General features: G+C 52.7%; 11 protein-coding genes across 11 annotated transcripts; 3 read left to right on the top strand and 8 right to left on the bottom strand.

Moving 5' to 3' along the window:
- Window positions 1–395: 395 nt before the first annotated feature.
- SEPMUDRAFT_151953 (uncharacterized protein) lies at window positions 396–2,301 on the bottom strand. The gene has a single exon (XM_016907148.1). It carries the CDS (start codon window positions 1,649–1,651, stop codon window positions 1,388–1,390), a length of 264 nt encoding a protein of 87 aa, XP_016757260.1. The 5' UTR covers window positions 1,652–2,301; the 3' UTR covers window positions 396–1,387.
- Window positions 396–5,254, top strand: SEPMUDRAFT_166717 (MFS general substrate transporter; the record flags this gene model as incomplete). The annotated part of the gene is made up of 6 exons (XM_016908251.1): window positions 396–2,209; window positions 3,605–3,708; window positions 3,764–3,817; window positions 3,866–3,936; window positions 4,000–4,916; window positions 4,988–5,254. The coding sequence occupies exons 1-6, from the start codon at window positions 1,931–1,933 to the stop codon at window positions 5,252–5,254; spliced, it is 1,692 nt and encodes a 563-aa protein (XP_016757259.1). The 5' UTR covers window positions 396–1,930.
- Window positions 5,255–6,254: 1,000 nt separating this feature from the next.
- SEPMUDRAFT_128635 (uncharacterized protein) lies at window positions 6,255–6,841 on the bottom strand. The gene has a single exon (XM_016902224.1). It carries the CDS (start codon window positions 6,813–6,815, stop codon window positions 6,597–6,599), a length of 219 nt encoding a protein of 72 aa, XP_016757258.1. The 5' UTR covers window positions 6,816–6,841; the 3' UTR covers window positions 6,255–6,596.
- Window positions 6,255–6,857, bottom strand: SEPMUDRAFT_151952 (uncharacterized protein; the record flags this gene model as incomplete). The annotated part of the gene is made up of 1 exon (XM_016907147.1): window positions 6,255–6,857. A coding segment is annotated over exon 1 (225 nt), but the record flags the coding sequence as incomplete, so codon positions are not given.
- Window positions 6,858–8,909: 2,052 nt separating this feature from the next.
- Window positions 8,910–12,746, bottom strand: SEPMUDRAFT_73667 (uncharacterized protein). The gene is made up of 5 exons (XM_016910037.1): window positions 12,646–12,746; window positions 11,914–12,367; window positions 11,425–11,835; window positions 9,048–11,364; window positions 8,910–8,979 (listed from the first exon to the last, which is right to left on the bottom strand). The coding sequence occupies exons 1-4, from the start codon at window positions 12,661–12,663 to the stop codon at window positions 9,884–9,886; spliced, it is 2,364 nt and encodes a 787-aa protein (XP_016757256.1). The 5' UTR covers window positions 12,664–12,746; the 3' UTR covers window positions 8,910–8,979; window positions 9,048–9,883.
- An 817-nt stretch (window positions 12,747–13,563) lies between these two features.
- SEPMUDRAFT_151950 (protein disulfide isomerase) lies at window positions 13,564–15,820 on the bottom strand. The gene is made up of 3 exons (XM_016907146.1): window positions 15,565–15,820; window positions 14,802–15,424; window positions 13,564–14,705 (listed from the first exon to the last, which is right to left on the bottom strand). The coding sequence occupies exons 1-3, from the start codon at window positions 15,659–15,661 to the stop codon at window positions 13,815–13,817; spliced, it is 1,611 nt and encodes a 536-aa protein (XP_016757255.1). The 5' UTR covers window positions 15,662–15,820; the 3' UTR covers window positions 13,564–13,814.
- A 484-nt stretch (window positions 15,821–16,304) lies between these two features.
- On the bottom strand, window positions 16,305–19,307 carry SEPMUDRAFT_151949 (uncharacterized protein). Its single transcript, XM_016907145.1, has one exon. It carries the CDS (start codon window positions 19,113–19,115, stop codon window positions 16,623–16,625), a length of 2,493 nt encoding a protein of 830 aa, XP_016757254.1. The 5' UTR covers window positions 19,116–19,307; the 3' UTR covers window positions 16,305–16,622.
- Window positions 19,308–19,545: 238 nt separating this feature from the next.
- SEPMUDRAFT_111588 (uncharacterized protein) lies at window positions 19,546–20,250 on the bottom strand (the record flags this gene model as incomplete). Its single annotated transcript, XM_016900925.1, has 5 exons — window positions 19,546–19,591; window positions 19,684–19,722; window positions 19,756–19,762; window positions 19,826–20,000; window positions 20,194–20,250. The coding sequence occupies 5 exons, from the start codon at window positions 20,248–20,250 to the stop codon at window positions 19,546–19,548; spliced, it is 324 nt and encodes a 107-aa protein (XP_016757253.1).
- A 398-nt stretch (window positions 20,251–20,648) lies between these two features.
- Window positions 20,649–21,641, top strand: SEPMUDRAFT_121011 (uncharacterized protein; the record flags this gene model as incomplete). Its single annotated transcript, XM_016901654.1, has 1 exon — window positions 20,649–21,641. One exon carries the CDS (start codon window positions 20,649–20,651, stop codon window positions 21,639–21,641), a length of 993 nt encoding a protein of 330 aa, XP_016757252.1.
- On the bottom strand, window positions 20,664–23,549 carry SEPMUDRAFT_73655 (uncharacterized protein; the record flags this gene model as incomplete). The annotated part of the gene is made up of 5 exons (XM_016910036.1): window positions 20,664–22,225; window positions 22,322–22,541; window positions 22,596–23,007; window positions 23,059–23,267; window positions 23,349–23,549. The coding sequence occupies 5 exons, from the start codon at window positions 23,547–23,549 to the stop codon at window positions 21,735–21,737; spliced, it is 1,533 nt and encodes a 510-aa protein (XP_016757251.1). The 3' UTR covers window positions 20,664–21,734.
- Window positions 23,550–23,670: 121 nt separating this feature from the next.
- SEPMUDRAFT_151948 (uncharacterized protein) lies at window positions 23,671–25,259 on the top strand. The gene is made up of 5 exons (XM_016907144.1): window positions 23,671–23,900; window positions 23,977–24,418; window positions 24,482–24,699; window positions 24,811–24,951; window positions 25,008–25,259. Exons 1-5 carry the CDS (start codon window positions 23,694–23,696, stop codon window positions 25,164–25,166), a joined length of 1,167 nt encoding a protein of 388 aa, XP_016757250.1. The 5' UTR covers window positions 23,671–23,693; the 3' UTR covers window positions 25,167–25,259.
- The last annotated feature ends 731 nt before the right edge of the window (window positions 25,260–25,990 follow it).

The raw sequence follows: 25,990 nt of genomic DNA, 5'->3' as shown, positions 1-25,990 counted from the left end.
AAAGTCTGTTTGTCACATCATGCCATGAACATGGGGCCCTACGAGGCTTCGAGTCGACAACCACATACCTCCTATATAGGGGCTAGGAGGTGACTTTCGCAATAAAAGGCTCCCTGGCAAGCAACAAGCAGCCCAGTCGCAGTATGAGTCGGCATCCAAGGTCCATTGTCCGCACTCTGTAGGTAACAATATCCTAGTAAAGTCGTTACTCAGCCGATATATCACCCCTAGTCTCTAGACGTGCCAGTCTGCTATATCTTTCAAGCATCGCACCTGTGACTTAGCGATGGAGATGGTGTATGACGCGCTTTATCTAGCCATCGTTGACAGAGGGACTGCAAGCTCCTCGTGCGTTGGATTCACAGTGGGCTTCGTACGACTCGATGTGCTGAGCGCTTTAATAAACGCTTGCCGAATGTCAAGACCATGGGGTGAGACTAATAACTACTGCCAAGGGAGGCTTCGCAGGTCTTGATGGTTGACGCGCGGCACAACCCCAAGCCCTGCCTCTTCCAGCTATGCAACAACATGTTGTCGCCCTTCATACCCCTTTGCAAGGAACCCACCTGCGCGGAGTCTCTGGACTAAGAATTCTTCGAGTAGTAGTCCAACCATCAGTGATGGAACGGAATGCGCTGCACTGGTCTTTCCGTTGACCTGGTAACCATGAATAGACAACAGTGTGCTAACGAGTCAACCACAAGAGATGTTCTCTCACTCCATCATCGATCGTCACCGTGTTTTCAACGCCCACAAAGAGCCTGGCCCATGGTGATGGTTGTGACAACTGCCACATGCGCAACGTACGCTGTATTGCTGCAAGTGGGGCATACAGTATTTCCACCGTGGCCGATGCTGATCGATGAGACTCGCCAGTGGGACTCGTCTGGTCACCGCTCAGTTTTCATTCCCAAATAAAAGGAAATACCGCCCGTGCTGGTGACGCCACGAGGTTCATGCTGGAAGACGAACCATATGCATGGGCAACGGATTCGCGGCCGGGCAGTGAGCAGGTTGCGGAAGACAGATCCATCCAGCAATGGAGCTCATCACTTCTTACTCCTGCATCTACTCCCACAAACGAGGGCACGCCAAGCACCAAGAGAATGCAACAGTGCTTGGCGCTTTACCCCAGGGCTCATCGCCAGCGAGCATGCATCAAGGGGTGCAACTCGGCACCGAGGACGGGTGGATTAGGTAAAAACATCCAGTAGTTCATTGTGCGGCTACACTGCGTAGCTTGGTCGAGGAGTTGATCAGCTTGTAGCTTGGACGGTCCACATTTGCAGGCGGAAGTGACTCGGTGGTAGATGCGCTGCGGTATATAGTGTCGCAAGCCAAGGCAAGGCATTCTCATGTGGAAGAACGTACATAAGTCTAGACCAGGTCATGGGCAGGGTCTCGAGTCCGCGGCGATTCTGTTGTCTTTGCCGCCTTGGGTCGCGCTCGACGAGCGAGACATGTACATCGCGCCTGTCTTGAATAGTCGATTGCACAACCCCCCACGCCTGACGTCTTCGTATGTCCAAACAGGTGGTCTACTCCTGGTGCTGGAAAGTATCATCAAGCTGCTCGGCAAAGTGATGTGGCGACAGCATCCAGTTTCGTCGATACCCGTGAGAAATGCCTGTCTCCGATGTAGCTGCATCATGCAACATGCGTGAGATGCAGTTCATGATCCGTGCTTTCTTTGAGGACTCCAATTACCGGTCGTGAGTGACGGCTTTGAGTATCGGGATGAGTAGACATCGATTACGAATGCGATATCCTTGTCCTGAAATGCTGGAAGAATACCTAATGTAGAGAATGTTGTAGCATTTCGCTTTCTTCTCGGCTCCAGCACGGCGCACGCCACGTCACCGCTCTTGCGGGAACGTGCCCGAAGCTTCCACAAACCGCTGGAGAGCAGTGCGGAAAAGTCTACCAGAAGATGCTCAGGGATAGTCTCGCTAAACTAAGATTCATTAGACTTATCGATACGGTGCTGAACGTCCGTAGAATAACAGGACCGATGCCGCACTCCGCGTTGATGCTCGTCGTTATACTATCTTGCAGGTCCCAGGAAGGCGTCGTCGTCGTCGTCGTCGTCGTCGTCGTCGAAAGAATGGCCGAACAAGAGCTCGTGTCGTCACTGTGTGACACGCAGACCCCAGAAGCGATCAAACTGCGCAGCCAATTGGAAGGGAGCTGGGAGCTTGTCTCATATCAAGTACACGCCCGGAAGCCCTTCAAATTCACCCGAATGCCATTGGGAGCAAAACCATCTGGAGTGTTGATCTACACTCGAGACGGCCATATGTCAGTACAAATGCAGAAGCCCAGCACGATGAGGTTTCTGGGTGCCAGTCCGCATGGAGGATTCTTCTGGGAGAAAACCAGGGCTGCTAGCCATTACATGGCGTATGGGGGAACGTTCGCGGTGGGCAGACTGGATTCGGACGAACGAGACGCCGCGAACCCGACGTGGGCGATTGAACATGCCGTGCACCACTCATTGTATCCCAACTGGATTGGCACGCGGCAGATACGATTGTGTGCTCTCGACGGAAATGTGCTCACACTGCGGCCGAATGCCTTGCCGAAGATTATGGTGAGACGGGTCCTGTACTGATGAACAAGCTGTCCGCGGCTAACAAATGCGTGCGCCAGGGTGTACAGTATGAGGCGGTACTGGTCTGGGAGAAAGTAGACGACAAACAAGGTTGAGAGTGCAAGGAGGAGGGAGGAGGGAGGAGGAAGAAGGAAGAAGAAGTCCAGGGAGGAGACGCAAGGTTCGGGGTCTCGGGCGCGCTAACGGGACTCCCCATGCTTTAGTGGAGCTGTCTTGGCGGCCACTTTGAACTTCACCTTCACTTGCCTTCACTTGCGCCAAGACCATTCATGCAAGGTCTCGCCTATAGTCCATCACATAGTCCAATAGGGGGGTGCCCCTAATATTGAACTCATCGTGGCATTCGTCAGATTTGAATTGAACTACCAAATAGTGATGATGATACACACGACTTACTCCTCTCTGCACACTGCACAGCACAAATGCAAGCACCAGGTTCCATCCCTGGGGCTAGGATCGCAGCTCGCGTCCAGGTCCCCAGCAATCTAGCATAGATCTGATAGCGACCCCGACCTTTTTTGCGTGTACGAATCCGACGAGCTGGTCAGTCTCCTGGCCATCACATACCTTGATGCTGTGCTGTCCCACCGAATATCTCCGCCAATAGATCACGAACGTTCGTATATGAAAGAAAGAGAACGGGAGACGTTTCAACGGCCTGCGAAGAACTGCCCGCTACGGTATGCCTTATTTCACATCCTAGGCCAGCGACCGTTGTCACTTCTGACAGGTTCGTATCACTGTGATGGGTATGATGAGCTTCGTCTGGGAGACGCCTTTGGGTGGTCTTCTTCAACTCTTTGGGGTTGGCCCTCAGCTCCATCGGACGGACTTGGAAGGCCACGATTCGAGCCATATCGATGTTGGTGATTTTGAGAAGGCATTGCAGGGGGCTGTCGGGTTTCAAGCCTGGGTCACAGTTGCCCATCAAGCAGGTCTGTGGAAAACGAGAACCCTTCGATATGCCATCTCATCGTGGGCTGACTGGGAGAGACAGATCTCGATATCGTTGTGGTCAACTGGTATGGTGCAGAAGACAATGCCAATCCCAGGAATTGGTCGCGCAGCAAGAAGCTGTGGGTGACCTCTTCGATATGGTATGCTCTTCCACTCTGTTGATCGATACCGCTCCGGTGGCTGACACCTGGTGAGCTGGTGCACTTTCGTGGTATACTGTGCGTCCGCAATCACGGTTCCCCTCGATGGGTGAGTACAGTCTCTGCCCACAAATGTATCTGCTGCTGACGATGATAGCTGGGTGCAAATAGAATTCGGCGTTTCGCCTGAGATGGCAATGCTCAATCTATCCATGTATGTATGTGGATGTGAGTCTTCTTCTGATGGGTGATGCTTCGCTCTGCCCAAAGACCTGACATGTGCCACCACAGATGGTTTCGGTCCCTTGCTGTTCTCACCACTCAGCGAGATTGGTTACATTGGGCGGAATCCACCATACGTCGTATCCTTCATCCTGTTTGGCATGACGTCCATCCTGGTGTCGACACTCGGGGACAAGTCTTTCGCCGGGCTGATCGTTCTGCGATTCCTCCAAGGATTCTTCGGAAGTCCCATTCTCGCATCAGGAGGAGCCAGTTTGCAAGACATATATGACTGGAATGCGCTACCATACGCATACATTTTCTACATTGGTGCCATCTTTTGTGGACCTGCCTTCGGTCCTCTCTTCGCAGCGTATGCAATGCCACTCGATTGGAGGTGGCCTCTGTGGGAGATGTCGATCATGTTGGCGCCCCTCCTCATCTGTTGCGCCCTCTTACCAGAAACGTCGAGTGACAAGATCCTCTACCAACGTGCAAAGCGCCTGCGTCAGCACAGTGGCAGCGACCGATACCGCTCGCGCATGGAGCTCCACAAGCTCGATCTCCAGGCCATCTTCGTCGACGCCATCATCAAGCCGTTTGAGATTGCCTTCCTCGACCCCGTTATTATGTTCTCCTGCCTGTACGTGGCTCTGCTGTACGCCATCTTCTACAGCTTCTTCTCATCCACGGGACTAGTCTTCATCGGCACGTACGGCTTCACGCTGGAGCAGTTCGGACTGGCATGGCTCTGCATCGTCGTCGGCTGTGTGACCTTTTCGACAGTCTACGCAATCTACCTTTACTTGAGCCCACATGCACGACGCGAGGACGTGCCACACGAGCAGCGCTTACGACCGGCACTACTCATGGTTCTGTTACTTCCCGCGTCGTTGTTTCTCTTTGCCTGGACTGCGAAAGTGGACACTCACTGGATCGTACCCACGATTGCTCTGACTGTCTACGCAGGGTCGTCATTCATTATTGTACGTCCGATGGTTCCAGAGGAGAGAGAGAGCGTGCGCGCGTTGTTCCCACACTAACTAACCACATTCAGTATCAATGTCTACTCTGCTACGTACCCCTCAGCTATCCGAGATACATCGCCAGCCTACTCGCAGCCGCCGATTTCACACGATCCATGTTCGCAGTCGGATTCGTGCACTTTGCCGGGCCACTCTACACCCATCTGGGCATCGACCAGGGCATTTCCATCCTAGGAGCCATTTCCATATTAGGGGTAATCGGGATGTGGTATCTATACCTCTATGGCGATCAGCTACGAGCCAAAAGCAAGTTTACAGGAAATCTGGGTCCAGGATGACAGACATTTTGTGAAGAAAAAAAAAAGTCTCTTGGTCCGAAAGTCTCCTGGCTTCAGCAGTCATATGCAAGTGAAGAAATATTGGTTCCTACAGCAACGAGTCATCAGACAAATCAACACGACCTTCACCACCCTGAGAGGGAGGAACAATGAGTCACAAAAGACTTTCCTTCGGAGTTTCCGTCCAGAGTCCACTTTCTTGCAAACTTACCACTAATCCAAGCGAAAAACCAAGTATTCAAGAAAATAGGTATATATGAGACACCATCAAACAGACACAACCAAAAAAAAACTCAAAAAAGAGAGCTTCAACCTATCACCCATCATCTATCACTAAGCAATCCTTCTCCCGTCTTTCCTCTCTCTTGCAGAAAAGCTTCGAACGCCGGTCCTCCCGGAATAACGACCACGTGGCCCGAGAGTTGAACGAGAAAAAAAAAGGGCATCAAGACAGACGACGGATTTTTCTTTCTCTCGCTCTCTCCCTCTATACAAAGCCGTCTATCCATTCCTTTATACAAAGCCGTCTATCCATCTAAGCCGAGCTTAGTCTCGCCTCGCCTATTCGGCAGTGTTGCAAGTATGTATGTATGTATGTATGTATGTATACTAAAAAAAAAGAAAGGAAATCATAGGTGAAACTTTTTGGCGATGCTTGAAGATTGAAAAAGAAGAAGAAAAAGAAAAAGAAGGGAAAAAAAGGGAAGGGAAAGAAAATATGAAGAAAGGAAGTATCACAGCCAACTAAGTTACATGTACCGTACCTTATCTTTAGTTGGAATATATCCGTCCAGTCATCCATTCATCCCTTCAGTTCATCGCAAGCAATTAACTACTTGTATGTATGTCACCAGTCGGTCAGTCATTCATTCAGTCTCAAGGAGAAGAAGAAAGAATAAGTCTGTCCGTCATTCTCCATCTTAGTCCTCACTCTTCGTCTTACTCTGTATTCCAATCTTACTCCCCAATTACTCTCCATCTCATTTTCACTGTCATGTACGTAAGATACCTCTGTGTTCCATGTCTTGTACTTCCATCACACCACCACCCAACAAGTCCAAAACGCCAACCGATCCATATACGATAATCCCTCGCTCCCCATCTGATTCTCACTTTCATGTATGCAGGAGACCTCTGTGATCTATCTCTTGTACTTCCATCACACCACCACCCCCAAAGTCCAAAAACGCCAACCCATCCATATACCATGATTACCCACTCCCACATCTCAGTGTACCAACAAACAACTCTACCTACCTACCAAGCAGGCATCACCCCCTGCTCAAAAAGCACGAAATCCAAACTCCCTTCTTATACTAACAAATACCTCCACCTTACCAACCTAATAAGCAGGCCCGCCCACCACCTCCTGCATCATCGGCGCATGAATCAACTGCAAAATCCTCTTGGCAACAGCCGGTTCCAACTCGGTCCCATCTCTAGCGACTTTCACCTCCTTACCTCCATTCCACTCATTTCTCAGTCCTCGGACTTGCTGAAAACTGACCGCTCGTCTACGACACCACGTAACGCGAAAAGGTGTCGCAACAACAGCATTCATCGCTTCACGCTCAGTTTCCCAAAAAATGGTATTTCGTCCGGGGTCTTCGACAATCGTGCCGGCGGGAGCAGTCAGGGTTGCGGGGGTGAGAGTGATGCGGACGCCTTCGAGGGCAGGTGAGGCGGGGGGGTGTTGTTGGGAGGTGCCGTTGGTGGTGGTGGTGTCCAAGGGGGAGGAGGTCATTTTGGCGTAGCCGTAGTATTCTCGGCTGCGGTTGACGGAGAAAATGAGGTAGACGTCGGTGGTGGAGCGGAAAGCTTCGTCCAAGGTGGCTTGGACGTGCGGTTGGGTGATCCAGGTGGAGTTTTCGTAGCTTTCGTCCAAGTCTTGCTTCGTGCAGCTTTTGAGCACGAAGTATCGTTCTTTGGGTGGCGAGGGGGTCACTTGGGGCGGCTGGAGGCTCTTCTGAGGCGGTGGTTGAATCACTTGCGGTGCTCGCTGTCCCTCTTGCGGTGCTGGCTGGCCCTCTTGTGGCGGAGGGTTGCCCTCTTGGTGTGGCGGGTGGCCCTCTTGCGGAGATGGTTCGTCTTGCAGAGAAGAGGGACTCTCTTGCGCCCGCCCCTTGCCTTTTGGCCTCGGCGCCGGGCCCTCTTGCGGCGACGCCGGGCCCTCTTGCGCCAGCGCCTGGCCGTTTTGCGCCAGCGCCCGGGCGTCTTGCAGAAAAAAGGGATTCTCTTGCACCCGCGCCTTACCTTTTGGCCTCGGCGCCGGGGCCTCTTGCGGCGACGCCTGGTCCCCTTGCGGAGACGGGGGGCTCTCTGGCGGTGGCGCGGGGCCCTCTTGTGGCGGCGCGTGGTTCTCTGGAACGACGGTTGCCGAGCTGGATGGTGCTCGCGAGTGGTGCAGGACGCCGTTCGTTTCGAGCATTGAGCCCTCTGGCGTGATCTCGGGGGGACTACCGCCGTGCTGCGACGGCACCGATGAGGACCGGGAGTCTCTTCGACTGGGCCCGGCATGGCCTTCTTCCGGCTCTGTTCTCTTCATGCGACAGAGCAGACGGGCACCATTCCCACCCAACGGCACCTGATTGAAGCGAGAGATGGCGCTGGAGCAGGCTTCCTCGGTGAGATAGTTGACAAAGGCGCAGTTGCGGGAAGTCATCAGAAAGACGCTCATGATATCATCTGTTGCACCTCGCGAGAAGTGATCTTTCAACATCCAGATGTTGGCCGTGACGGGAATATTGCCCACCCAGCAAGCGTATCCCGTTCGTTTGGGCTTCTGCGGTGGCCCTCGTCGAGTGAGTTGCTGGGAGTATTCCCGAGCGTGCTGTGTGGGCGGAAGGCTAGACCTCGGCAACGGAACTCCACCTTCCATGAAGTTGTAACCCATGTGGTGCTGCATAGCATGGGCCACTGGAGCCACTGCGTAGAGCGCACCTGGTTGCCATGACACAGGGATGGCCGCCTGAGCAGGAGCAGAGAGCATCACATGCTGATGGGCTGGGTACGCATGGGTATATTCGTGCCCAGATTGGTAGACACGGGGGTCATACTGTTGAAGGTTAGCATGATACTGGTGCGAACTCATGGGGTCCATCATGAGTCCCGTAGCAATAGGAGGAGAAATCTGCTCGTGTACATGATTGCCATTGGTGTTGCTGAATGGGAGGTTTTCGGTCGCCCCATGCTGCGGACGAGGGCTGTGCCTGTGCCTAGATTGGCGCCTCCATGGCGGGATGTTGCTTTGTCCCGATGCTCGTTGCATGTTGAAGTGAAGATTGAGGCTCTGAAAGATGCCGAAGTGATAATGTTGAGAGTAAGGTCTTTGGGTGACGTTTTCGACTTCAAATTCGACCAACGAATGATGGACGTAATAGCGAGCGACAGTCAGGATTGTATGGATAGGCTTCGGGTAGCGAATTCCCTGGTATAGATTGAGCCTGGTTCAGTGCTGACAGGATGCGTTCGAAGCTGAGGATGATCGGTTGAGGGCGAGATGCTGGATAGAGAGACGCTGGTGTTGACCTTGGAAGGAAGTGAGGTGTATGCACTGACGGGGAAAATCCAGATGGGGGCAGCTCGAAGCACTTATATATTTCTCCTAGCCAGGTACTTTTGGAAGGGAAAGTCTGTCCCTACAGTGGGCTAGATGCGGGTTGCTCAGACACCTGACCGCCCCAGATCATTCGAGCATGAATGATCCCGGAAACTACGGCTAAGAGCTACCAGTTGTTACTACCAGAGTATGATAGGGGGCAATGGCCATGGACAGCAAAATCAAAAGTCGTACCATTTTCAAGTGGTGAAGCAATATCACCTTTGGCCTGGTCATCCATCGACGAAGCTATAAAAAAAGCCAATTAGGTGGAAAAGGCTCGGAGGTAGTCGAATGCAGCAGATGAAGAGCTATATGGATCAGGTGTGAGTTACCATGGAACATAGGCCATAAGGGATCATCCGGGAGAAGTCTGTCATGCCAAGCATCCACTCTCTCTCCATTGCCACCTCCAAGCCATACCTACATGTAGAATATTAGGAACATGTGATGACAATAATCGACTCACATCGTGTGCGGATAGGTGCGCAGATCAGAATGTACGCGCGCCATGATCTCCCGGACGATTCGGACAGTGAAGTTTTCCAACGCCGCCTAGTTGATTACGCACGACAAAAGGTTGCAGGCGAGGATATGGCAGCTGATCTATATTTATTTTGTGGATCGGACTGCCGGCTGAGAAGTATCGCAGAGGGGACCATCGAAGCGGCGCTCAATCGTCCATACATAGTCGATTGATTGAAGGCCCTGTAGACGTATTCGAGACGGGCTACTAGGTACAGTCACTGCTTCGTATCGTGAACTGTCTACCATCCGTGAGCAGCCCGATCGTCTTGGAGACGGTAGCAACAGTGGTGAATCATTAATCAACCGACACGACAGTATACTCCTCTGGACAGTCGTAAGAGTCAGAAAGATGCTTGCGCGTTCGAGGTGCACACAGGCTTCTGGAGCGGCGATCCATCCATCTCGCCTCATAGGGAGTCATACCAGTCCCAGAAATCTTCTCCGCGGCCTGCCTACCTATTTGGCACTTGGAATCTTGAAGCTAAATTCACTCCTCGCAGGCTTCAATGCTCAGGCAGGAAGGTCGGTAGCCAAGCGTCCAGTCCCACTTCCAGTGCCTGCGATTCCCAAGGTGGTAGACTGCCGGATGCGTTCCTCGAACCCACAGCAGTCTCCGCAGGTTGCCATGTCCAGCCAGTGGGATCACTGGAGAACAACGACTGTAGTTCCTCGAAATTGATCTGATCCACAATGGGCATGGCGTTGGATCGGAGGCCCGGGTCAATCTGTGACTCGTCGGACATGGTTGTCGGCATGGGATACTGTCGTCGAGAAAGTGGTATCGTTGCCATCGCGCTAGACACAGCAGGAGGCGGAGCGGAAGTGCTATGCGGCTGCTTCTCGGGTGCGTGCTTCTCGGGGATGGACTTGCGCGCCAGGCGATAGATTGATAGTGGATTGAGCACGTAGTCAGGAGCACTCTGCGCAGGCGTGCCTGGAGTGGAAGCAGCATGGTCCTGCTCTTCGTTCTCGTTATTCGAGTACGGGTCGTCTTGGATGAAGTCGGGATTTCTCGATTGGCTGTCCAGCTCAATGCCGATCTTCCCTACCATCGTCTCCGCTGCTTCCGAGAGAGGCGTAGCAGCGGCATACATGGAGCGCATGATCTTCAATGCTTTCACGTTGTTCCGCAAGTGTGGGATCGTCTCGGCCATCAGCGCTTTACTGCTCTCCGCGCTCGGGTCGATGATCTGGGTCAGGTAGAATAGCATGATCTTGCACGAATCATAGAGAATTGTCGGCAGCCATGAATCGGCAATGGCATGGGGGACGTGGCGCAGTGCTTCTGCCATGATCGTCGCCAGACTTCTCGCATGTCCAAACAGGGTGCTCTGCAGGTGACGATGGAAGCCTTGCTGTTCGGGACCATAGGAGAAGCCGGAGCGCAGTTTGTACAGTCCCGGGGTGCCTACGCGATACAAATCACACATGGTCTGATGGTAGGCGTAGTGCAAAGCGCACAAGGCACCGACTTGAGATGTCTCCTGGCGGATGTACAGCGTGGTCGGGGTGAACTGCAGGTTTGCAGGCAGAGTGTTGTACCAATGCCTCAGCTCGGCGTCCAGCTGTGCAAACTCGGAGTCTGGATGCCACGGCGGCTTTGCGCTGTCGAGATGCTTGAGATACTTGAGCACTTTCCGACGAGTCGCAATGTGACGCAGGTAGAAGGCAGTCATGCCCATACAGTCCTGGGGATACGTCGGCAGCAACTCTGGAGGCAAGAATTTCAGCATTTGGCCTTCTTCCAGCGTCTCCGTGATGCAGGGCTCCTCGAGCACGAAGTTGCGCTCGTTGCACGGCAGCTGGACCTTGATATCGGCTTCATCGATCAAGTCCAGCTGGTCGATTCCGCTTCCCACCAACACGTCGGTGATGTAGCAGGCCCACATGAGTCGTCGACGCGATTCTTTGACGCTGGCAGAAGGCCCGCCCCCTGGTGCCCGGCACAATACATCAGTCGAGTGTTCGAGATTGATCTGCAAGGCTTGTGCCATGCGAGCAGTGATGGCGCTCAGCATGAACGCATTCGAGTAATTGCCCATACGAATCTCGTAGTCGTGCAAGAGGATAGCTGCCATGAGGTTCTCGACCGAGATCTTGTTCAGTCGAGCGAGGATCAAGTTCTGAGCATGGCTCGCCCAATGCTTTCCCGAGTCAAGGGGGTTGATGGGCAGCCTGATATTGCGCGACGTTTCACACTCCACGGCGTAGAAGAGTGCGCCCAATGCGCAGACAATATGGAGTAACGCATGACCTTCGTGCATCTTCTCCCCATCACTGTCGAGTTTCTGGAGGAACGAAGGCTTATGCAAGAATGCAAAACACCGCAAGTGGTGCACATTCGCAAAATACCGCTCGACGAGCAGTCTGGTCTTGTGGCGATCAGGGAGTTTTGGGGCCACTAGCCAACGCAAATCATCGCCCACAGATGCGCTCAAGGCATGCACTGATATCACTGTGGTACATTAGCTTAGCTTCAGATGGACCTCCACTCCATGCCGACAGCCCGTTCACTTGACCGGGGGCGACGTACCGGGTGAGCCCAAACCAAGACTGGCAACGGGGGTAGCATCCGCCCTCTTGATAGGACTATTGAGGCTTTGCGGGCTCAGATTCGAGTCGGTTCGAGCAGAGTCCGAAGACGGGGTCGGATGTTCAGTCGCCACGACAGTAGCAGAAACCCTCCGCTTCCACGCCGGCTCGGATTCATCTTCATATCTGCATTTTAGCGACTTCTCCCGACAGCGTACGCAGATGGGTTTATGACCCGAGCATCTCGTCTTGGAAGCCCGACAATGGCTGCACGAACGATATGTCCGTTTGCGTTTCAGGCCAGCTGTCGCTCCCGCTGGAGTTCCAGTGGAAAGAGCAGCAGCAGCAGCATGAATCGTTCTCGAAGAAGAAGAAGAAGTTTTCCCGAGTTCCACTGCTACTGCTGTTGATGGTGGCGAATTCCCATCATCATGTTCACCACCACTGCGGCCAGACTTGGACGAAGCAGAAGCAGAAGCACAAATCAGCCCCAAACGCTCGCAATTGAAACCTAGGTCACACAAAAAGACATGTATCAGAACCCAGAGCAGGAGCAGGAGCAAAGAGAAGCAGAATCAGAGCCAGCATAGAAAAAGCAAAGAAAAAAGAAAAAGAAAAAAGAAAAAGGCCGATATGCCAAGCATCCCAACGCTGTCAATCAATCAATCCCAAAAAGAAAAAAAGAAATCAAAAAAACAAACCACCCAAAAAATCAAGAAAAAATTCCACTCACATTTCCCCGGCCGCTCATCACATCGAACTTTCCTCGCTCGACACGTCTCACATCCAAGTCTCGAACGAGTCACTTTGCGCTGCGTAGGCGTAGGCGTGGGCGTAGACGCGGGTGGTGTAGACGCCGACGTGGGTTTTGCATCGCCCGCAGCCGCCGATGCTGCTGCTGCTGCTGGCGCCATAGTACCTTACTCTTCGGGCCCCCGTAGCAGTAGTCAGCAGCCAGCGTGGAGTGAATTCAAGTGAATGAATAACCCTGTCCGTAATAGTATGGGTGGTGGTGGTTGATCGGGTAGTAAAAACGTTCGGGGAGCCGGGTGAAGTCGAGAGAGGTTTCGCGCGACCGGCCGAAAAGATGGATGGATGGGAGGGTCTCTCTGGTCTGCTTTGCGCTGTGTTTCCAATATAAAGGTACTGTAAGGTATGCTTTAAGGTACCCCCCTCACTCTCCCTCACTACCTCTCTTCCTAGGAGATACTACTACCTTAGTTCTCGTAGGTAGGTAGGTACAGAATATCCTTTCATTCTTCATTCCATCCATCTCAGTCAATCAAGCACCAAGATCATCATCATCATCATCAAGATCATCATCATCAAGCCTCCATCCTCTTCAAAGTGTCCTCGCCCCCTCTCTGCCGTCAAGCTGTGCGGCGTGCCCGTGCAGAGAGAGAGAGAGAGAGAGAAAAAACACGCAAAATAGAGCTGCAAGCACGACAGCGAGCGAGCGAGCGGGCGGGCGTTTACCCGCCCGTATGTACTTACTGTAACTATCTTAGGCAATGCAGTTCTAGACCTATGAAAATCGGCCAACCAGCTGGCCTAGGAGGTAGGCGAAAAGTATACTCTGCGTTTCTGCCTCGACCTCGACCTCGCTTAGAAGCTATAGCAGTTGACATGTAGACGATAATAAACGATAAGATGACCAATACATGTACCTATATGTACCTTAGGTGGAGTAGGTAGTGAGCAAGACGCCATCCAGAAAAACCAAACTTCTAGAGTACATCACCAGACATGACAATCTTGTTCGCGGCCAAAATGGAAAGAAGAAAAAAGAACGACAGAGCTCGTTGGTACCAACTACAACAAAGCCACTTCAGTCTCTTTCTTCATCTTTCCACACCTGCAAAAGTTACTTTACAACAAACATATGCATCATAGAATCATCATCTAGAGCTCATCGTGGTCGGCAACCTCGTCGTCGTCGAGGACCACCTGCTTGACGGCCTCACCGGCCTCCTTGACCTTCTCCACCACCTTCTCCTTGACCGTATCCGCTGCCTCCTCAGTGGCAGCGGCGGCTTGTTGTGGCATGCCTTCCGTCTCCACAGACTCGGTCTCAGCGGCAGCGGCGGCGGCGGCGGCAATGGCCTCCGATACATCAACCTTGTGCGAGCCGTTGTCGCGAATGAACTCGGCCATGCCCTCGACCGTGCGATCACCGTTGTACTCCATCGGCTCGCTCTTATCGCCCGCCTTGAACAGCATGATGGTAGGGAAGCCTCGAACGTCTTGGGGACAATCGTTCGCCGTCGCATCCACCTTAGCGATGACGACCTGGTCGGCGTGAGACTTGAAGAGACCGCCAAGCTCGTCGTACTTGGGTGCAAGATTTTTGCAGTGTCCGCACCAGGGAGCGTAGAACTCGATGAGGACATCCTTGTCCTTGTCCATGACAATCTCCTCGTAGTTCTTCGCCACCACGATGGTGACCGGTCCGTCCTGCTTCTCGGGAATGGGCTCGCTCTTGATGCTGGGCTCCAACTTGCCCGCGGCGTAGTCCTCGACGAACTTGCCGATAAGCTTCGCAGACAGCTTCTTGACATCACCAGCTTCGGCGTACGGGAACTTCAGGTTCTGGTCCATGACGTGAATGGCGAAAGCCGGCCACGTGCCCGGCTCGAGGTTGAGGTTGGACGCGTGTTGGCCATAAGCCTTAGCGTCGATGGTGGCGAAGTTGATCTTGCCCTTGTACTTCTCTGCAACCGTCTTGAGGTCGTTTCCAAGCGATTCGCGCTCCTCCTCCGATTCGGAAAAGATGTAGGCGAGAGGAAGTCCGGACTAGTATGGTGAAAGCGACATGTTAGCGCGCGCGCGCGTTTGACACATCCCAGAGCAGCACTGCTGTTGGGTGTGCGTGTGTGGAATAATACATACAGCCATGTAGTCCGAGTAGGTCTCGGGGCCGACCTCTCCGATCAACGGAGTGGCAGAGGTCTTTGCGAAAGTGATCAGAGCATCCTTGTCCAGGGCTTCGGTGTATGTGTTCTTGCCCTCGTCAAAGCTCTTGTACAGGATGACGGCAGGCAGCTCGACGCCCTCGGCCTTGGCCAGAGCGGCATCGTTGGTGGCAGCGAACAGATAGTCGTCGCGCAGGTCCTCAGCGAGCTCGGTGAAGGTGGCGTTGGAAGTCTTGTCATCTGCGGCAAAGTAGCCGACGAGGACGACCTTGTCGGCCGTCTTGAACTCGTCGAGAGCGGCTTGAGTAGTGAGAAGGGAGACGGCAGGCAGTTGCTGCTTGGTCATAAATGAGACAATGCCCTGCAGACTACGAGCACCGGTGTAAGGAGACACGTTTTCGGTGCCTCTGAAGACCTTCATGGTCGGGTATCCCTCGACGCCATGCTCCTTGCACAGGTCAGCATGCTCGGTACAGTCGACCTTGGCGAGCTTGATCGATTTTTCCGCGAGTGTCGTTGCCGCCTCTTCATATATAGGCGCCAGAGCCTTGCAGTGCCCGCACCACGGGGCGAAGAACTCTGCGAGAACGAGGTCATTTGCTGGAGTATCATCGTCAGTTGTTGCCTGCTCTTCTCCTGTGCCTCTTCTGCTCTCTTTCTCCCTCTCTTTCTCCCGCTCTCTCGCTGCCGTTCAAGGAGGAGGTTATGGTGGTGGTGGTGGTGGTGGTGGTGGTACGCACATGTCATGAAGTCTTTGAAGGTGTCCTGGGTCAACTCATGAACATCAGAAGCAGCAGCAGCGGCAGCCAGGCCGAGCAGTCCCAATGAGTATCTCATGATGGATGGCACTCAATCAGAGTTGAAGGGGGAGGAGGAGACGGAGGAGGGAAGGAAGAGAGTGTCCAAGAAGGAAAAGTGGTGAGTGATGACTGAGAGAAGGATTCAGAAGAGCGAGTGAGATGGTCGACAAGATATATGGTCGAGGGCAGCTGTAGCAAGAGGGGCGAAGCGCTGTCGAAAGATGATCGTGGCCTCAATGCAATAAGCTCCCAGTTGGAACCAGGGTCCCGATTAGCTAAACAACACCTGTCCACTGTCCCATATACCGTACCAGCGCCAGCTTACCTCCTACATACCTGACCTTGGTCCTTTGCTTCCACACCTTCTCGCACTTTTAATGCATGGATGAGCCCGCTCGAATCATCATAGTCATAGGTATCCATGTAATCCAAGTAAGGTATGTGTATCCTTCACTTTTATCATTAAAATCGCTTATTATTACTCCCGACGGACACCGATACATCTCCTTTCTCAAATATCGTAACGTTGAATGTATAGCCAAGGCACCGCTCTATTAATACTGACCGGAACGGGCCAGGTAGGAGAATATGATATGAAAAGCTACCTCAGGTACCTTACATATACTCTAGAAAGTAGGTCGCGTAGGAGGTAACATTGTTCCCTACGCCTTCTCATCTATATTTGAGCATGTCATTTAAGCTACATGTACCTAGTACTGTATGTATATACACCAAACTAGCTCTCTTAGCTCTTACTTCTTGGTGAGTTCTAGACTATGTAAGGCACCACCCCATTCCTCAGAAACTAACTTTTACCGACATCTAGCCATGTGCCGACCTCGAAAAGACCTATACACATGGTCGAGGATGATGAAAGAGAAAAAAAAAAGAAAAATCAGAAGCGTGGGCAGCAACCGTGAACAACGAGGTCACTGAACAAAAAAAAGAAAGTGATGTCCGTATACATCAAATCTTACAGTCGTCAACCAATCAATCAATCAAGCAACCATAATATTTCCCCTTCCATTGACAGGCCCTCTCCGATCATAAAAATGATGCTGCTGCTGCTGATGATGATGACCACTACCACCACCACTGCTACCGAAAAGCTTTCTACTCAGCCCAACGATTCGATTCGTTTTGACAAAATTAGAGGAATTGCTGGTCGTTGCGGTTGTGACCGTCGTGGTTCTGGTGTGCTGAGTCTGAGGCGAGCTGTCGGAAGACGACGAGATGAAACCCTTGCCGTCGGCACTACCGTGACTGTTATTTCGAGCCACCGCCTGCAGAGGGGTCAAAGGCCTGTCGACATTGGGTGGAAAGAGCGAATGACCGCCAGCTCTGCTTTCGCTTCGCAGAGGAGCTTCTTTTACTTCTTCTTCATCTTCTTCTTCTGCTTCATTATCCGCTTCCTCTTCCTCTTCCTCTTGCTCTTCTTCCTCCTCCTCTTCTTCTTCTTCCTCCTCCACCACCATTCTCTCCGGCTTCGCAGATCTACGCCTGTCCGTGCCATGTTTCATGCGTTCCTCGTTCCCATGATCGTGGATGTCCTCGCTTTGATGATGCATATGCTTCTGGTGACGCGTAGGAGAATGGCGGGCTGTGTTCGTAGTCGATCGGAAGACGGTACTGGGTGCGGGGGCGCTTGATTGACGCTGACTTCTGCTTGATAGTGGGGTGGGTATGTTCTTCAGTCTCTTCGAAATGTGGCGCGAGAAAGCGTCGCGCGTCAAAGGCATCTGGTACTTGAGCATAGACGTGATGGAGCCGTCATCGCGACTCTGCGTGCGCGATGGATGTGATTGTTTACTCTCTGGTCGCGCCCATCGCGATTGTGATAGTGGCTCTGTTCGTGACTCCGTTCGTGATGGTGCTCGTGGTTCGGACATGGCGACGGTGTTTTGACTCCGGGACCTGCGGAAGTGCTTGTCGAGGGAGCTGGGCGGAAAGGCACCTCCTTGGCTGTGCGATCGCGCGGGATGGTGAGATGCTGTCCTGCCATCCCGAACGACGTCCGGGGGATGGCTTCGCAGGCCACCGGAATTGCGAAGGAAATTGGAAAGCTCCTGTGTACTACTACTAGTACCCTCGGGAGCGTCTCCAATGGGGGGCTCTCGCGTAGATGAAGCGCCTCTCGCTTCCGATGTGTCCAAAGACGCCGTCGGCTTCACCGACTCCCGCCTCTGCGGAGCTGTTACCGCTCCTCGAGGCTGCTCAAACCTAGAGTCCAGAGACACGGGGTGCGGCTTCGCTACGGCCGCCTGTTTGACGTTAGCGACGGCGTTGGGTTCCTGGGGCAAGGGTTTGTCGAGCCATGCGCCGGGAGGCTTGTAATGGTATGGCGAAGGGGTGTCTCTGGTATACTTCGAGCGAGGGGGCGGGGACTTGCCATTCTGCACACTGCCTGGAGGACCTCCGGACACCTGTCTGCCCTGAAACTTGTTCCGTCGGCTCGCTGCAGCGGCGTGCCTTGCAATTTCGCCAATGACGGTCTCGAGGACGACCAAGTTGTTTCGCAGATTATCGCCCTTGGTGCGCAAGTCACGGAGATAGGTCATCCACCCCTGTTCATTGCCACGCATGGCAGCAAAGACCTCTGCAATGTTGCGATTCTCGGGAGACCAGCGACGCTCAATGCGTGTGAGGTAGGTGTTGAGCTCTTTGGTGGATCGGATGCCCATGTGGATGTCATGCATGGCGGCATTCATGGCGTGTGCAGTGCGCTCAATGATCTTCTCAATCTTCTCGTTGCCATTGAGCAGCTCGGTGCGGAACTTCTTGTCGTCCAGCATGGTGTCGAAGACGTCCATGTGCTGCATGGGCAGCTTGAGATATCGGATGCGCTCTTCGATATCCTTGATGGCCAGATCAAAGTCTGCAGCGGTGCGTTCGAGGAAGCAGTCAACATCGTCGATGTGGCCCTGCAGGATGAGAACGACCTCCTCGTTCGATTTGGCCTGGCCTTCCTTCAACAGGTGCATGCCAAAGACGACTTGTGCCATCAGCTTGACAAAAGGGTGGTGTTTGGCACCGGGTTTCTGCTTCCATCGAGTGACAGCAGCAGCAGCAGCGCCATCGTGCTCCGCCTCGAGCAGTCTCCGTCGTCTCATTGCAGCAGGCGTGCCAGAAGCCTCGTCGTGGTCGTGGTCGGCGTCGGCGTCGGCGTCGCGGTGGTCGATGGGAGCAATAGCGTCCCTTATAGACTCCTCAAATGCAGCTTGCATCTGGGGGATGGGGTGGACAGGAGGAGCCATGTCGAGGTCGTCATCCCAAGCATTCTCTTTTTGCTCGTCGTCGTCTCCCCGGGGCCGGGAGGACAATTGACGAAACTCGTGTTGCTCCGAGCACCTCTCATTGACACCATCGGTGACACTGACTTGGTGGTAGTGAGCGGCCATCTCCCCGCCACAGCCAGGATGGCTTACTCGACGGCAGGAGGGAGTGGAGTCGCGTATGCGTGCTGCGGGCGCTGACTTGGGGTCGCGTTTCATCGGCGAAGGTGCCGGACCAAGTGAGGCCCCGGCCGTTGCAGCTAGATGGCTAGGTCGGTAGTGGGAGTAGTGGTGATGGTGGTGGTGGTGGTGGTGGTGGTGGCAGTGGTAGTAGTGGTAGTAGTAGCAGTCGTATTCTGGTACATGAAGCTGCAGAGCCGTTGGATAGGATCACTATAGCAAAGAGCCAATAATGGATGCAGAGGAGGGGGGATGAGATGGTAGTGGATGGGATGCTACCCTCGGAGCCGATGATGATGATGATGATTTTGCTTCTGCTGCTGCATGATGTGTATGCATAGGCACTGCACGGACGCAGGGGGGATGGTGATGGCGATAGAGCGGTGATGGGGAGATGATGGGAAAGTCAATGGGGGAGAGGAGCCAGGAGGTAGTGGGTAGGAGGTAGGTAGTGAGAGAGGGGAGAGGGTCAGGTAGTACGGTGGTCGTCGTACAGTGTAGGAGGTAGGTCAGTACTAGGTAGTAGTCATCAGAAGAGAGACAGACTCATCAGTGGACCTCTCAACCTCTCGCTCTCACCTCTCACCTCCGCCGCGCCTCAGCTCACCTCATCGACGACGTGGTCGTGGACAGTACTAGGAGGTACCTGGGTAGGAGGTAGTAGGAGGTAGGGACATACCTTAGCTCTAGTGAGATGATGAACCACAAACACCACTCCTACATGACCTCTAGCTTCCAGCCCAGCTTACGGCTCCCAGCATCGGCACCGGCACCAGCACCAGCACCAGCACGAGCATCAGCACCCATGGAGAGGTAGGTCAACAAGTAGGAGGGAGAATTACCGTAGCAACATGCCACTTGCCACCTCCAATATGCCATGCCATGCAGCATGGGTGGCTCGTGGCTGTGGTCTACAGTAGTGGACTAGACGAGTCTAGTGAGGTGGGAGCTGCCCGGTTGTGCTGGTGCATGACTAAGGTGAGATGAGAAGCTTGAAGAAAAAAAATACACCATGGATCCCTGCTTCCCGAATGTTCCTGTGGCCCTTACCGACCTCTAGACTCCGGTAGGGTAGGCACCTAGTAGGTTTGCTCTGCAAATAACTGTAATAACATACCAACAAGAGATACCTGAGGCAGTGGACCAGTGGTTGGTAGGGATGGCAGAAAGCCATTCTGCTTCTATTATTGGCTGCCTCCTCCACAAGACCTTACTCATACCTCCTAGGAGGTATGCTCACTCAATCACCAATCACACACACACGCACACACACACACACACACACAAACACACACACCTCTCGTCTCCCACTATCCACCCCATCACAACGTCTCTGGCCCTGCGCCATTTCATTTTTCGCGCTTGCCCCGATACAGCCTAGCTCGACCCAGCCTACTGTTTCAGAGTCGCAGCCTCAAAAAGCTTGGCCATCAAGTCACGAGACTGCCGCGTGCACGGAGATACTCGTCCCGTGTCGTGTAGCGTCCGTGCTCGACGTGTCGTGTCGTGCCGTGTCGTATTCATCATTCGCATTGACACGAACACCACCGAACACACCACTGCATCCAGTGCATGGCGGCCCTAACCGTCGAGCATCACTTCACCGGCGACAGGAAGCTACTGAATGCCACCATTGACCGCCGCAACAACCTCCGCAGCGCCCTCACTGCCCTCCACCAGGACCTGCAACAATTGGAGGGCCATCCGGTGCAGATCGTGGCCACCATCAACTTCAATGTCCTATCTCGTCCCCCGAAATCCTACGTCTATACCGTCGACGTGACCGACTCCCACTTCGACCCCGACTCATTCGCCGCAACGACGACGACCAATCCTCCATCCGCGCCCCTCCCCGCCCCCACTGACGCCGGAAGCTCTCGATCAGCAGGAGCAGCATCCACGAGCAGGCCCCGCGACCATGCCGACCCCAGACCGACCAAGCGAGCCAGGACAGACCAACCCTCCACGGGAGATGGCAGTGCCAGTACATCTGCCCTGTCTACCGTGCCGCAGCGCCTCGACGACCTCCATACCTTCATGAAGACCTGGCACGACGAATGGACGAGACAAGGCGGATGGCTCTTTGATTCCATCAATGCCATTGGCAAAGCGCAAAAGGCGGATCTGGACCACGTAGAGAAGAAACTCGACACCATGCAGGATGTGATTGGCCTCAGCATCAACTCCGCCTGTGCCACCAACATGACCGAACTCTCCAACATCTCGAAACTCATCCCGTGGCTGGAACACTGCCGGAAGACCAGTGCCGATAAAGTGCACGCCCGCGAGGAGAAGTGGCGGTCCAGCAGCGCCACCTTTCACCATGAAAGTCGCAAGGAACGGGAAGCTGCCGAGGCGAGGCTGGAGAAGAAGCTGGAAGCGCAACGTCACATCCTGATTAAGCTGGCGGAAATGAATGGAATTGATGTTGTTGATGAAGACGAAGACCATCAAGATGAAGACCACAACAACGTCGACGAGGAGGATGATGAGAAGCATAGCGAGGCGAGTCTCGGCGCCCAACTGACTGCCGAGCTCAACTCTGCAGCACAACGCGCAGAATAACCACGACTGTCCCGGAACAATGCCTACCTAGGCACTCACTGTGTTGACGATGAAAAGAGATTCGGCATACGCTGAACAACAACAACAACACCACTACCATCCGCGCCATCGCACCCACACGTCTTGGATGCGATCTGGATCAGCTTGGTCCGAGTCAACAACCAGATAGCATCCAAAGTTGACACCAGCAATACACGCGTGGTTGGGCCAGACCAGCAACTTCTCTCCCAGCTCCAGCTTGCGGAACTGGTCCTGCGAACCCTCCCAAGTCAGATTGCCGTGTTCTTGGGAGATTCTTCCGACAATCCAGCCGGTCCGGTCGCCTTCTGGATCATACACTTGTCCCGAAGTCGCTGGCCAGGGTGTCACGACACCCCAGCCAGGGTAGCTCTTACATGGCTCTCGGCCGAACACGATGCCACCTGCCGCGATCAGCGCCTCGGGCTTCTCGCCCCGATCAAAGTACAAACTCGCCACTTCGACGAGTATGCGAAAGCCCAGATCGGAAAATGACAGCAGACTCTGGCCCGAGATGGGGCTCTGATGCGGTCGTGCCCGGGTCGCGAGCTGTTGCATATCCATGACTATTGTGTGTGTGTCGTCGTGTGTCAGTAGTGAATCCTCGAGATGATGTACGATAAGAAAATAAAAAAATAAAAAGAAGAAAAGACAAGACATACCTGGATAGACACCAGCATGAAATTCCACCTCGAAATTCTCCTGCACCTGTTTTAGAATATCCCGATATTTCCTCACTGCCTCTGTAGTCTCATTCCCCTCCTCCTCCTCCCACACGAGATTCTGAATCGCCGTCGCAGTAGGAGTCGCTCCGAGTGAAAGTACCATTTTTCTTTCTTCTTTTTCTCTTCCCTCTTCTCTTCCCTCTTTTCCTCCTCCCTGCTCCTCCTCCTCCTGTCCCCCGGTCTTCATCCTTTCCATCTCCCCCAAAAACACCTTCGCACCCTCGTATAACCCCACCAATTCTTCCTTCATGAACCCTAAAGCCTCTTGAGGATTCGAAGCAGAATAACTGCCTCCTCGATGGGTATAGAAGCCTGCTAACTTGATTTTGTTTGTTGTATTTGTATTATTCGACGCGTGTTTTGTTTTTGTAGTGTATTTGTGTAAAATCGCAGCAATTCGAACAAGTTGTGTCGACGAATGGTGCGGAGAAATGCCTTCTCGATGATCTCCGACGTCGATGGGGATGTAGAGGGGGATGGGGAGGGGCCAGATTTCTTTTTCTTTTTCGGTTGAATTTTCGTTGGTGTGGTTGTTGTTTTCGAGAAAAGAAATTAAACATTGAATATGTTCTGGCGAATCGACGAAGAGGCCTATGACACTTGATGGATTTTTTGTTGTTTTTCTTGAAGAAGAAGAAGAAGAAGAAGAAGAAGAAGAAGAAGAAGAATCAAACAATCGAGCAATTTGCGCAAGTCGAGGTAGAGAAGAAGGTGTAAAAGGCAGACCGTAGAGGATGGAAATTTCTTCTTCTTCTTCTTCTTTTCGATTTCGATTTTCTTCCAATAACCAAGGAAGTAAACCCTCGATTTCCGAAATGGTAGAAGCGACGAATTTGAGAGAGTTGCTGTTGAGTCCGACTTGATAGCGGGAGAGTTCGATTGTCTGGGTAAATCAACCATGACCATCACCATCATTCTCAGCAAATATATGTTTGAAATAGGGTACAAAGAAAAGATAAAATACCTTATGTGTCTTCACATGTGCCCGAAATCCCACTTGCAATTTTTTCGTCGTTTCCAACATGTGTTGACAATTACGACGAATGACGGCCAAATCGAGAATTGCAGCGGGAGGTTGGATTTCTGAGAGGGATTTGCCAATGTAGTGGAGTTGGAGGGCGGAGGGGGAGGGGGAGGGGTAGAGAAAGGAGGAGGGGGTGGACATTTTCTCCTTTTTTTTTCTTTTTTCTATTTTCTCTTTTCGTCAAGAAGAAGAAGAAGAAGGATATGGGATGGAAGGTGGTTATTCAGGCTGGTTTGGGAATGTGAGAGGGGTGTATATTCTTGTAAGTTACAGGTAGTAGAGAGAATGAATGTCAGACCGCCAAGAGCAGAAACGAAAGGAAAGGTTCAATTCGGCCAAAGATTTTGCCCGCTGGCCGGTAGTTCTAGCAACACTACAACCACAACAACAACAACAACAACAATGGCCGATTCATCATCCATCAAGCGCAAAGCAGAAGCTCCCACAGGAGAAGGAGAAGAAGAAAACTCCAATAACAAACGAGCCAAAAAGGTCCGTCTCGACAACACAAAACCCCCCCTCCAATTCCCCTCCGCACTAACCACTCACTCACGACCTATTTACCCAGACCAAAAAACAATGGCGAACACCCAAAACCGGACCCAATGGCGAAAAATCCCAGTATCCAGGTTCTCACACGAATACGAATACGAATCTCAATTCGAATTCTACAGTGCAAGCGGGTGATACGGGGATTTTCGTCACGTGTCATAGAGGTAAAGAAGGGAAATGTACGGGTGAAGTGATGGATTTGTTGCAGGATTATGCTGAGAGACTTTATTCTTCTTCTGCTTCTGCTTCTTCTTCGAGGAGTGCTGCTGTCAAAGAAGATGGCGAGGATGATGGTGATGGTGATGGTGATGGTGATGGCAAGGATGATGATGGAAATGGTGGGGAAGAAGTTGTTGTTGATGACGATATTGAAAAAGAGATTTTGGCCGAAGTTCGAGAGATTCGAAAACCGAAAGTTGCGAGGCTGTTTACGCCTGTGCAGTTGAATGTGCAATGTGGTAAGTGTGCTTGTCATCTACAATGGGAGAGAAATGCAAGTATGCTCACCATTGCCGTACCAGTCATCTTCTTCAAAACAACATCCCCAGTCGAGCCAGTTTCTCTAGTCAAGACGATATGCTCAGATGCCATGAACAACAAGACCCGCAAGCGAACCCGATTCGCACTCCGACTCACACCCATGACATTGATGGGTCGAGCCAGCACCGAGGGTCTCGAGCAGGTGGCGTTGAAAGTTCTCGCTCCGCACTTTCATCAAGAACCTTTCCGGGCGCGTACGGTATGTATTTCTGTGTGCTCGCTCTCCTGGTCTGATCCAGGGCCATGATGGGCTACAGATCAGCGTGTTCGAAATGCTAGGCTGTGGCGGCTGACTCTTTTTGCCATGTAGTTTGCAATTCGGCCGACGATACGCAATCACAATGTTTTGACGCGCGACAGCGTGATCAAGCAAGTCGCAGACGTCGTGGGAGAGGGACACAAGGTGGATTTGAAAAACTACGAACTGATGATTGTTGTAGAAATCTATCAAGTGAGTGGCTAAGATATGGCTGTGGAAAAGACTTTGCATGAACTAACCATCTACAGCACATATGCGGCATCAGCGTGGTCGACAATGACTTTGAGAGGTTGAAGCGCTACAACATCTCGGAGCTGTACGAGCCGAGTCCCAAGGAGCAGCAGCAGCAGCAGCAGCAGCAGGAAGATGTCGTCAAACATGAGGCTGAGATCACAGCAGCTACATAGTACTTGATCAGTGATACCTGACCACACACCACGTTTCGCTTGGCAATGCTCTCAAGCGATGTGTTTTCATCGGCCTTCCCTCGGCTTGCGGCGTAAGCCCCGAAAGTCGCAACGTAAGGTACGTTATGTAGCGTAGCGATCCCGCCGCATGCAGGCAGCTTGTTTGGACAGAAGGACATGGGTGCCCTGGCATCATGTGACATAAGTCATATGAGATAACAGGGGCCACTGATTCCTTGGCATATGTATGTAGAGTTGGGGATACCCACCCCCCCTCTTTTCTCTTCTTGAGAGGTCAGACCTCGGACCTCAATTAATCCACTTATTGATTGGTATTCCATCAATCTTCTCAATTGGGCACTAGTGTGGTGTGTGGTTCCAACAGTTATGAGCCCGGCTAGCTCTGCTTGATTAATCAAAGGAATCAATTGGTTACTGGATATCTCCCGGAATCACCTGAGATTGATCAAAATCCGCTGTATCAAGAAAACCCGAGGACCGCACACCATCACTTTATGCCGGCCCAAACCCGTTCATCCAGAAGAAGAGAAGAAAGCCCGAGCCCATCAGATCAGCTTACAATCGACCGATCCCCGAGTCCTGAGTTTCAAGAGGTTGAAGAAACACCCAGTGGCTCGTGTCCTGGGCATCAAGAGTGGTTTGACGAATTCAACGAAGACACCATGGCTGATTCACCGGAACCCTCATTATCAACGACGACGTCGATTGCCAAGCTGCGCACCTAGTAGGACTGGAATGTATAGATCACCCACATTGAGAACGAGGCAGAGGCCCTCCAGATATGGGATAATATCAACCCAGGA

Source organism: Sphaerulina musiva, assembly GCF_000320565.1.
Source record: "Sphaerulina musiva SO2202 unplaced genomic scaffold SEPMUscaffold_11, whole genome shotgun sequence".
Taxonomy (NCBI): domain Eukaryota; kingdom Fungi; phylum Ascomycota; class Dothideomycetes; order Mycosphaerellales; family Mycosphaerellaceae; genus Sphaerulina; species Sphaerulina musiva.
Note: the sequence above shows the minus strand (reverse complement) of the source record. Positions and strands in the feature narration are given on the sequence as shown.

What these genes read in the sequence shown, in the direction of transcription:
- SEPMUDRAFT_151949 (XM_016907145.1), bottom strand. Translation starts at nt 19,115, where the DNA reads ATGAAACGCGACCCCAAGTCAGCGCCCGCAGCACGCATACGCGACTCC.
- SEPMUDRAFT_73667 (XM_016910037.1), bottom strand. An exon ending in TCTTGGTTTGGGCTCACCCG is followed by an intron (nt 11,836 to 11,913) that starts GTACGTCGCCCC and finishes AATGTACCACAG; the next exon opens with TGATATCAGTGCATGCCTTG. An exon ending in CTTGCACGACTACGAGATTC is followed by an intron (nt 11,365 to 11,424) that starts GTATGGGCAATT and finishes GCATGGCACAAG; the next exon opens with CCTTGCAGATCAATCTCGAA.
- SEPMUDRAFT_151950 (XM_016907146.1), bottom strand. Translation starts at nt 15,661, where the DNA reads ATGAGATACTCATTGGGACTGCTCGGCCTGGCTGCCGCTGCTGCTGCT. An exon ending in CTTCAAAGACTTCATGACAT is followed by an intron (nt 15,425 to 15,564) that starts GTGCGTACCACC and finishes ATGATACTCCAG; the next exon opens with CAAATGACCTCGTTCTCGCA. An exon ending in CCTACTCGGACTACATGGCT is followed by an intron (nt 14,706 to 14,801) that starts GTATGTATTATT and finishes TCACCATACTAG; the next exon opens with TCCGGACTTCCTCTCGCCTA.
- SEPMUDRAFT_128635 (XM_016902224.1), bottom strand. Translation starts at nt 6,815, where the DNA reads ATGAATGCTGTTGTTGCGACACCTTTTCGCGTTACGTGGTGTCGTAGA.
- SEPMUDRAFT_151948 (XM_016907144.1), top strand. Translation starts at nt 23,694, where the DNA reads ATGAATGTCAGACCGCCAAGAGCAGAAACGAAAGGAAAGGTTCAATTC. An exon ending in GCAGTTGAATGTGCAATGTG is followed by an intron (nt 24,419 to 24,481) that starts GTAAGTGTGCTT and finishes TTGCCGTACCAG; the next exon opens with TCATCTTCTTCAAAACAACA. An exon ending in TTGTTGTAGAAATCTATCAA is followed by an intron (nt 24,952 to 25,007) that starts GTGAGTGGCTAA and finishes AACCATCTACAG; the next exon opens with CACATATGCGGCATCAGCGT.
- SEPMUDRAFT_151953 (XM_016907148.1), bottom strand. Translation starts at nt 1,651, where the DNA reads ATGATGCAGCTACATCGGAGACAGGCATTTCTCACGGGTATCGACGAA.